The sequence below is a fragment of the Salvia hispanica genome, chromosome 1 (genome assembly GCF_029641045.1).
Source record: "Salvia hispanica isolate PSC_SH4W2 chromosome 1, Shi_PSC_v1, whole genome shotgun sequence".
In the NCBI taxonomy this organism is placed as follows: domain Eukaryota; kingdom Viridiplantae; phylum Streptophyta; class Magnoliopsida; order Lamiales; family Lamiaceae; genus Salvia; species Salvia hispanica.
Genome location: NC_142692.1, coordinates 40,033,376 through 40,043,804, shown reverse-complemented (window position 1 = coordinate 40,043,804; position 10,429 = coordinate 40,033,376). Strand labels below are relative to the sequence as shown.

The following is a 10,429-nucleotide window of genomic DNA, read 5'->3' as shown; positions in this document are numbered from 1 at the left end:
CATCTTTTGATTTATATAATCCATTCTTACATAAATAATTCATACTCTCGAATTAATTCCATCACTCTAACATCTTTTGATTTGTATAATCCATTCTCACATATATCATTCATACTCTCAAATTAATTCCATCACTCTAACATCTTTTAATTTGTATAATCCATTCTCACATATATCAATCATACACTCATAAATATGTGGTTTCGAGCAGGCTTGACCGACCCATGGTTAGTCAATAAGTCATCATGATATATGATCAGAACGGAAAAATGTAATATCATGATGAAATATCTACCAAATAGTAAAACTAAAAGCTTCCTTAGCACAAACAACGACACGCGATGAAAATAAGCGGCGACGACCTTCTTCAACCGTCGAATTTCAACCTCTTCCCCTTTCCCGATATTTACATTCATCAACATTCTACTTTCCTATCTAACTTTAGTAAAGTATTTCGATCAAATGATCAATAAAATACGAGACTGAAACGCAAAAACAAAGCCCCAAATTCCTATCTACGAACTTCTTCACCGCAATCAAGCGAGATTCAAGCCGGCGATGCTCTCAGCCAGCAGCAGCTCATCGATCGTGATCCTCTCCCCAAATTTGTACGAAAATCTCAGCATCCCCTGCGAATTGACGCAGCCTTTCTGCACCGGAAAACAGACGACGGCGCTGCCGCCGCTGCTCCGGGCGAAGTCGAAGAGCTCCTTGACCGGCGTGTGGATCTCGCCGACGTAGCGGTCGCCGAGCTTCCGCTTGCAGTAGAGCTTGACGACGAGCATGGTGTTGCAGTTCTCCAACATCGACTCGCTGATTGCGAAGCGCATCGTGTAATTCCACGCCGGATTCGTCTCGCCGTGCTTGTCCGTCGGCGAGCGCTTCTCGATTCCGTTGGCGGCGCCGCCGCCGCTGAGGGAGACGCGCGCGTGGACCTTCATCTTGCCGAGCACGCGCACGTTTTCGAGATCGGTGGCGGAAATTAGGGTGATTACGAATTTTCTGCAGTCCATATTTGGGGGAAATTGAGATCAGTGTGTGTGGGTGTGTGTTTTATAGTGTTTGTTTATTTGAAGGTGGAAGGAAATAGGAGTATAATAAGTAGGAGACTTGTGGAGGTTGGATAGGACTCAGTATGCATGGTACAATGAAGCAACCAAGAAGAAGAGGGAGTGATTAATATATACATATATTTTGAAAATGAAATATTATATTATTAGCTTCTTTTTTTTTTAATTGTTATTATCTGTGTAAAAAACGACGACTTTGGTTGATTCTAAAAAATGTCTCATATCCGTTTATTAATTAATTTTATAATGAAATGTGAGTGTAATGAACTGGTGGAAAGTGAGGTCCATTTATCAAAAATGAAAAACTGGAAAACATTTCATGGACGGAGGGAGTATTGTTTTGGACATCGCAAAAAGACGTTGTTATGTAGACAATCGCAAGACATAAAAAGCTGAAACCGAAATCTCAAAGAAGATCGCTCAATGAAATAACATTGTTTTAGATACCCTTAAATTAAATGATCAATTTTAGCAGATATAGTCTATGGAAATTTTTTTTAGGTCCAAAAAATGAAATAGCAATAATGTCTAAAATGCTGTAAAATGACATCTAATATGATTATCATTTAGAAATTATTTATGATATTTAAATTCACCGGGAATAAGAAATGTTAAACTTCAATTATCAAGGAATTATGTTTCGCTCTAAAAAATAGAGGGTTGAACAAAATGATATTGAGATGGTTATGTGCATAGTCGTACTATCAAAAATCTCTTGCTGGCTACGAAAAATGGATTTAGGATCAAACTATAAATCTCTGATTAGAGATTTTGAATCTTGATGCCTCATTTTTTTTGACTTTATAAACATGTAATTTACACTTACTTTATAGCCAATAAATTCTCTGACACTCATTGACATATCACACAATAAAATGCAGGAAAAAGTCATGGTTTTCTCTATTTTTTTATTGTAAATATTTTAGAACAAAAGTCAATATGAAGTTAATATCTACAAGAAGTAGAATGACATGTGTATATTTCGATCTTTGTCTTCTACTTTCATTTGTATTTAAATATTTCATTCCAAGTACTAGGATATATTAATGGTGCATCTTCATCTTAATTATTTTCAAACATTGCCCTATTATTAAATATGCAAACAATATTATATGAGTTTCGTCAAAGTTTAATTTCTAAAACCAAAATGCTGCACATTTAATTGTTGGATTATTTTCTTAATTTGTTAGTGAGTATATTCTTATCTTCTGTTGATAACCAAATTGCTAGAGGCTTCAAAGATTAACCAGTAGTGAAATTGCATAAATAAATAGTAAATAATAAAGAAATTTGTCTGCAAAAAATGAGTTTGAGAAGAAATATAATCATATGGAGTAGTATATACTAGTACTATACTAATATAAGCGGAAAAAATAGGTTTAATAAGAGTAATACTTATAATTTTTTCTGCATCCACTACATTAATAATGACATCATAATTCATGACGAAGCATGATATAATTACTATCATAGGAGTAATTAAAAGTAAATTAAAATCTCGACAACAAGATTTGTCTTATTGCAATTAACTAAAGCAAAGAATTGTCAACTTGTGGAATAAAATAACAAAATTAATTAATTACATATCGAGACGAAGACCTTGAACAGTCTTGGTCTTAGCATCAAAGTACATTCGCAGTAATTTACTCATAGGAGGTTAATTTGTTAGATAACACAAAAATAAATCATTTCTTGTTAATTTTTTAAAGTTTTTGGATTGTTGCAATTATCGTTGGAATTTATGATTAAAAGCCAAACTTGCGTGGATTAATTAATTAATGTCACTTTCTTGGATTGAGGTGGTGATAAAGTGCAAACTTATATATTGTACAAACCAAAAACTCATTAACACAGCTTCAACACAGTTTCAATACAATATCAACACAGTGTAAAATTTCAAGATTTTAATGTCAACACAGTATCAACACAATATCAATACAATATCAATACAACATCAATCATTGACTATCATTGAAATTCTGTTGGCATTTTCCTGTTGATGCTTTTTTGTGATTTGTTGACATTTTTCAATGGTCCAAATCATAGTTGAATTTGTAAAATATTTAGAGTTTTCATTTGATTACATTCCTCCTTGAATATATACGCGTTCACTGAATAAGTTGCTGCCAGAAAAATTGCGAAATTTTCCATTATTCAAATTACCTGAAAATCAGCGTATTTCTGTTGATAATTTCAAACAATAAGCATTTGAATAGTAGTATAATGTTTTCACACGTTCGTCAACTTCAGTTTATAGTAGTACATTAAGACAGATTCACAATAAATGCTAGTCGCCGTTGGTAAGGAGATTCATTCAACAAGTCAACCCAAATTCAAAGTTTAAAAATAAAAAACTGCAAGAAATATAGGATATGATGTGGAAATTAAGACAAACTAGCATTAAGTTGGGTCGAGAAAACCCTCTTTCCGTCAGATAAATTACATATTTGTTGGTGCTATCAGATTGACACACTGTCTTTAGCGTGCAAGCACCTCAAACTCACCATACACCAACGACGAACTTAATTGGATTCTGATAGTCGAACAAACCAATGCTTCTAGTGATGGATGCAATTGCACGTAGAAATACGATTGTGGTGTGTAAATATATATGTCTCTTTTCTAAAGCTCACGCTTAGAAGGACTTGAAAAGGCTTCATCATCATGGCGCCTCATCAACACATCAACTTTTACAACAGCTAAAAGACCAAAACCTTCGACCAACAAACATTTTATGACCGTTACCAAAAAACACTTCAAAGAGAAGATAGAATTAATTATGCAAGTGAATACGTTGAATTACCGACGATCACTAGTAGTGTTTGGCGCATAAACAAAGCCCTATAAACACTTCCAACATTATCGATGGATTAGTAATACCTACTTATGCTTATCTTTGCAAATGTAGCATAGTGTATTATATAAACAGCTCATGTTATCTTGATCCTATTCCATATAATATGGTGTTGGCCTGTTGGGAGTGTGTATAAAATATATGTAAGCGTGGGTGTTTGGTTCTTTTGAAGTAAGTGGGAAGAATCTCGAATCTTCATGTATGATGAACTAGTATAGTCAATTAATTGGCTTCTTGTCTTAATCTTAATGCATGATGAACTAATTATTCAAACAAATTGGCTTCTTCTCTCATACTACTATTCAAACCACATGGTTCTCCTATCTGGATCAATTAGGAATTCGCGCCACACACACAAAACATGATTCACACATAAATATATAGATACGTTAAAATTTAATTCAATTTAAGTTCACACTACATGATAATAACCCAACACATGATTCACACATATAACAAATGCGTCACAAACTGATAATAATATGACTCAATTTAAGTTCACACTACATGATAATAATAAAAATATACACAGTAAAAGTCTTATTCCACAGAATTATACAAAAGTAATACTACTAAAATAAACTATAACTCAGCAAAATAAAAATTAAATAAATCCACACAATCATAGTACTAACATAAATCATAACCCACAAATAAATTTAAATAAATTAATTAATAAAAATACTCCAACATTAATGATACACATGTTAAGCAACATAACCTGAATTTTCATCTTAAAGATTCGGAGCATCCATGAATCCGAACCGACCCATTTTCTAGAATCTTGAACCGGGTCGGATCCAGACCCGCTCCGTGAGTATATAAGAAAATGAAAACGATTAGCCCTATGCTGAAGCTCCCGTTTCTGGTTAAGCCAACTTCTTCTCTACAAGCTTCTGGTTTTCTCCAATTTCCTCACCTCTTCGACGCGGTATATCCACTCAAAAAGGTGAATAAAAATTCAATCTTTCATTTCCAATCTCCTAATTTATCAGAGCTCAGTGAATTTCCCCGTTGAATTCTTCATATGTGTTTTGAGATATCGAACTAATTTTAGTTAGGTTGCCTAATTCAGTGAGCTTGGATTCCATTACTGTTTTCTCTAAATGATTTTGTGAGATGTTTGAATCGGAGTTGGAAAATGGCCGCTAAGGTCTGGTGTCTCAAAAAAGATTCTATGAGGGCATGTGATGTTTGTTTTTCAATTAAGGTTTTATCTTTTTCTGCTTTTGGAATTAGGGATGGGTGAGAATGGGAAAGAAAATACGATAGAGTGATAAAGTTTAATTTTTTTTGCTTAATTGAGGTTTTCGTTGTTGTTTGGTCCAAATGAGCAGGGCATTGGATGGCTGGCATTACTTGTGGAAGTATGCGGGTTGTGATGTGGGGAGTTCAGCCTCAGCTCGTATTCGGATCCTCTGCTGTAGTTCGAGCATCGTTGTCGACTCATTGGTAGGTTGTTTAATTGTTAATTTTGGAAAATTTAGGTTTAATGTATTTAGTGCCATCTTTAGTTCGTTGAGTAACTGCAGTTCGTGGTGCTTAAGGTTTTTACGATGTTTGAGCTCAAGCATTTTTTGGTTATTGATGCTTGTTTAGAGGCATCTTTTATCGGTTAAATAGCTGCAGTTGGTTATGCTAGTATTTTATGATCCTGGCATAAGAATTTGGTTATTGATGCTTTTATTTGTTTGTGCTGGGAAAAATTTGGTGCTCATTAATGGCTTCCCCCTTTCTTTTTGTCCTAAAGCTAGTAGTACTTGCTTTAAGTGCACTCGTTTTTTATTCTCATTTTCGTTAGCATGTTGAGGTTTAGGATAAGACTAATTAATAGAATGTGAGACGTAGAATCCTCAGATCCCCACTTCCAAATGGATGATTAGTAATAGGTCATAGTTATACTCCCTGTTTTGCAATAAATATTGTTTTTGTCTTACTAATACCTTTCCGTGTCACTTTTCCTTTCTTTCCCTATGCACACGCCTGTCACGCTATTGACACATGTATGTTTTTGTCTGAGCTCACTTTTGACAATGCCGTGTTTATTATTTTCCCTCTTTTACTTTGCTGTGCCTTGCAAATGTGCACCCTAACCGCCCATCGTCCAACGACCATGAGCATCAATATGTTTTGTCTCTTTCTCTTTCTCTTTCTCTTTCATTTAGTTTAGTCACATCACAAGGATACTGGAACATTCTCCGATCTCTTTTGTGCTGATTATATGTTTTTGACGTTTTGTGGAGTTCTTTCTATCATTGCCTGTACATTCATAAATTAGTATTTTAGGCTCCGATTTTTCCTCTCATTGCTCAAATTACCATAAAGGACATGATATCCTGTTCGCAGAATCTCTCGTTCACCTTGTTCTCTATTGTGTGCAGTTTGTCCAAAAGGGCCCCATCGCTAAGTTCAACAATTTTCTCTCAGAAACCCTTGGGTGAACTTTTTGGTTCAGCATCATACATCAAACCACGCCAGAGTAGAGGCGCGCGCCTTGTTGTTCGAGCTGAAAAAGTGAGTTTGCAACTGTATCTGGTTTATGTATCCCCACACATATACTCACGAGTGACTTTTTTTCCGTGCAGGATTTCTACTCTGTCCTTGGTGTCTCTAAAAATGCAAACAAGTCTGAGATCAAAAGTGGTTAGTGTTAGCTGGACTCTTTTTTGCTTATCCGTAAAATCTGTTGCCCGAGCACTGAGAAGAATATATTGATTCAATATTGAATATGGTTCAATAATGTTCTGCGTCACATTTAAGCATGTTTTTCTATTTTTTTTTACCTCCACCATTTGCGTAAGGCATTGATTAATCTTACCTAAATCAGTTGATCGACAACCTAATTTAGTCTAGTTGTGCTAATCGGTCTTGCCCAAATGACTTAATCGACGAATTAATTTCAGTCAATTTACTCTGTTTACATCAGATTTCTAATTCCTGCCATGTATCACTTCTCTGCCGACTTCTCATTTTGGGAATTAACGTAAAGATGTTTCCTTTGAACATTGTGCATCATCACTGTATTATCCTCTCAATTTAGTAGTAAATGTTTTTATAACACGTTCCTTCATTATTTGCAATCCTCCACATTTAGAAATCTTCGCGTTTTGAGTTTTTGAAAATCTGAATGATAAATGTGCATCCTCCTAATACCTGTTTTAATTAGTCAAATCTGCATCCTAGTAATGCCATCGAACTAGTCGATATTTTTTCTTAAACTACGCTTACTGCTTCTATGTTGGAGATTATTCTTATGCAGCATAGGCTTTGATCTATATCTCATTTGTTTCACTTTCTTTTTCAGCATATCGAAAGCTTGCTCGGAACTATCACCCTGATGTGAACAAGTAAGTCATGATGCAACCTTTGGTTTTTATTGGCTTCTAGCCTTCCATTACTTCCTTCCTTCTCTTTGTATATTTATTACTCGTATTTATAAGTTTCTTTGGTGTTCATGTTCAAATTAGCATTTCTTTTACTTGTTCGTATTTTCTGGGACCTTTTCGAGGAATGAGCTATGAAACTGATATGTAAATAAAATACTAAAATTGCTGGCATTAAATATTTAAGCTGATATTAAGAACCATTAACATGGCAATTTTGTTGCTGAAGGATGTTTGTTTTGTGGTTGTTATGTTTGAGGTTTTCTTTAATGATACAAAACTTCAAAAACTTGAAACATTATTCTTAAGATATACATCTGAACTACAGAGAACCGGGAGCGGAAGACAAGTTTAAGGAGATCAGTAATGCTTACGAGGTAGGAATCCGATCCTTATAAAATATACTATGCACTTCACATTTTTTTCTTGAGCATTTGATGTGTAAATTTTCTAAATCATGATTTCTGTGACAGGTTTTATCAGATGATGAGAAACGTTCCATATATGACAAGTATGGTGAGGCTGGGCTTAAAGGTGCCGGCATGGGAATGGGGGTAAGTCGAGGAACGGAAAATAATGATAGGGCGAAATGTCTCAATGTTTTTATTTGTCGGTAACTTGATGGTTTGTTCATGTTACAATTATTCTAACATTTGTCTACTTTCAATGGCAGGATTTCAACAACCCATTTGATATATTCGAGTCGTTATTCGAAGGCATGGGTGGTATGGGTGGTATGGGAGGAAGGGGATCCCGCAGCCGAGCCACTGAAGGCGAAGATCAGGTCTACAATTTGATCCTCAACTTCAAAGATGCAGTGTTTGGCATTGAGAAGGAGATTGAAATAACCCGTCTCGAGAGCTGCAGCACCTGTAATGGTTCGGGGGCGAAACCGGGAACAACTCCAACCAAGTGCAGCACTTGCGGAGGCCAAGGGCAAGTTGTAGCATCCACGAGGACGCCACTAGGTGTCTTCCAACAGGTCATGACTTGTTCGACTTGTGGCGGAGAGGGAGAAGTGTCAACTCCTTGCAACACATGTGGGGGCGAAGGCCGAGTAAGAAAGTCGAAGCGTATCAGCTTGAAAGTTCCGGCCGGGGTGGATTCTGGAAGCCGTTTGAGGGTGCGTAACGAGGGAAATGCCGGACGTAAAGGGGGACCCCCGGGAGATCTCTTTGTCACCATTGATGTCCTCCCCGACCCCGTTCTGAGAAGGGACGACACCAACATTCTCTATACGTGCAAGGTTTCTTATATAGATGCCATCTTAGGAACGACGACCCAGGTGCCAACCGTCGATGGAATGGTGGACCTCAAAATTCCGTCGGGCACGCAACCGGGGACGACCTTGGTCATGGCAAAGAAAGGCGTTCCGCTTCTCAACAAGAGGAACATGAGGGGCGACCAGCTCGTGAAAGTGCAAGTCGAGATCCCGAAGCGACTGAGTGGCGACGAGAGGAAGCTCATCGAGCAACTCGCTGGCCTGAAGAAGGAGAAGGCTCCCAGTGTGAGGTAACTATATTTGCAATATTTATCAAACTTTAGTGATAGATGTTGTATTTGTAGAATTATAGCCATTTATAAGGCACATTGCTACCTCAGTGAATCTACATGAGAAAAAAGAATTCTTGAAATTTTGGCATTAGTTTGGTGTTTTGCCATTGGAATAAGGTATTCCTACTTCGAATCTCTCCCTTTTACTTTTACATCAATTGTATTGTGATGGAATTGGGCTTGGCCTGTTGTATGGTGGCCCGGCCCGAGCTTGCTGAGCCATTCGAACAAAGCTCATTGGGCCAAAAATTAGTTTGGTGTGCTACCTTCTCTTTTTGTTGGTAATAAGAGTCTCGTTTCACTTTTTATTATAAATAGTAAGTTCACTATATATATAATCGGAAAAGATTGTACTAGTTATTTGGAGGAGCAGAAGGAGACAACGTAATCTGTGGCCACGCACGCCAAAATACTGCTAGGATCGTCGTAGGGGTAGCTGTACGCAATCGGGCAGGCTTTCTTAAAGATCGTCGAATACGAATGTCGGTCGGCAGGTCACCGGATTCGCATACGCCCCTTTGCAGCAATACTTGTCCTTTTTGAAAACGTCGCACGCGCTCCTGCATCCCACCACACGCCCCCCGCTCCTTCGGGCAGCTCGGCCTGACGTTGCCGCCGTTGCAGCCCGCGGCGCTGCAATTGCCTTGGCTGCCGTTTATCGGCATCACCGTCACCGGCAAGTTGAAGCCTTCGGTTAGGCTGACGTCGTAGAAGTCCAGCGAAGCCAGGGTGAACTCTGCTAGCGACGCTGGAGTGTCGCCGGTGGCATCGCCGCACTTGAGGTTGGAGCCGCAGCTGCCGGTCTCACACCAGCCGTTGCCGCTGCGGTTGAACTTGCGGCCGGACCAGTTCACGGGGGCGGTGAAGGTGTGGCTTTTGCCGGTTTTTAGGGCAAAGCCGCTGCCGCTGAAATTTTCGCCTGGATATACCGCCGGCCATATCGTTTCCCGGCAGTAGTTGACGATGGTGAAAACTCTTGCACCATCGGAAGGTTTTGGCCCTGCAAAAAATCATTCGAATTAATTAGAAAAAATCTCTCGAGAAAAAGAAAATATTAAATCAAAAAATGTAGCTGTACATATACATAAATATTACCTGATGTGAAAAGAATTGAAACAAAAAATAATGGAAAATAAAGAATTTTGAAGAGTTCCATAATTTCTCCAAATTTTGTTTCTACAGTTAGGATGTGTGAAGATTAATGTGGACGATAAACATAATTCATTTATGAACTGAATTTATAGGTGAAAAAAATTATAGTACATGTACTAAAGAATGAGAAGCACTAGAAGTTGTGAAAATATTTATTAAAATAGAATAATTTTTTTACTAATAGTGGTGCATCGAAGTTTAGCATATATTCAAAGTTATATAATATTTTCTATTCTTTCGACATTCTTATGAGTTTTAATGAGCATTATTGAACTTAGTCCGCCTAAAAAAAGTGAAGGTGCTTAGCACTAATTCTTGAAAATTCACAATTCGTGTAAATTAATTTTATGTTAATCGATGAATACAATTAAAAGTCCATATCTGATTGGATAGACAACACATAACCTAAGCATAAT

The 10,429-nt window shown here is 37.2% G+C and overlaps 2 protein-coding genes and 1 pseudogene across 3 annotated transcripts; 1 reads left to right on the top strand and 2 right to left on the bottom strand.

The window, feature by feature from the left end:
• Positions 1 to 536: 536 nt before the first annotated feature.
• On the bottom strand, positions 537 to 1,013 carry LOC125220692 (protein SRC2-like). The gene has a single exon (XM_048122842.1). It carries the CDS (start codon positions 1,011 to 1,013, stop codon positions 537 to 539), a length of 477 nt encoding a protein of 158 aa, XP_047978799.1.
• A 3,741-nt stretch (positions 1,014 to 4,754) lies between these two features.
• On the top strand, positions 4,755 to 8,996 carry LOC125224184 (chaperone protein dnaJ A7A, chloroplastic-like). Its single transcript, XM_048127545.2, has 8 exons — positions 4,755 to 4,873; positions 5,262 to 5,376; positions 6,306 to 6,438; positions 6,510 to 6,567; positions 7,229 to 7,271; positions 7,636 to 7,684; positions 7,781 to 7,861; positions 7,981 to 8,996. Exons 2-8 carry the CDS (start codon positions 5,270 to 5,272, stop codon positions 8,821 to 8,823), a joined length of 1,314 nt encoding a protein of 437 aa, XP_047983502.1. The 5' UTR covers positions 4,755 to 4,873; positions 5,262 to 5,269; the 3' UTR covers positions 8,824 to 8,996.
• On the bottom strand, positions 8,473 to 10,133 carry LOC125224185 (thaumatin-like protein; annotated as a pseudogene). The gene is made up of 2 exons (XR_016134650.1): positions 9,957 to 10,133; positions 8,473 to 9,861 (listed from the first exon to the last, which is right to left on the bottom strand). The product of XR_016134650.1 is annotated as a thaumatin-like protein (transcript).
• Positions 10,134 to 10,429: the final 296 nt, after the last annotated feature.

Coding starts and splice junctions, on each gene's coding strand:
- LOC125220692 (XM_048122842.1), bottom strand. CDS start 1,013: ATGGACTGCAGAAAATTCGTAATCACCCTAATTTCCGCCACCGATCTC.
- LOC125224184 (XM_048127545.2), top strand. CDS start 5,270: ATGGCTGGCATTACTTGTGGAAGTATGCGGGTTGTGATGTGGGGAGTT. Junction 5,377..6,305: donor GCATCGTTGTCGACTCATTG/GTAGGTTGTTTA, acceptor TATTGTGTGCAG/TTTGTCCAAAAGGGCCCCAT. Junction 6,568..7,228: donor CAAGTCTGAGATCAAAAGTG/GTTAGTGTTAGC, acceptor TTTCTTTTTCAG/CATATCGAAAGCTTGCTCGG.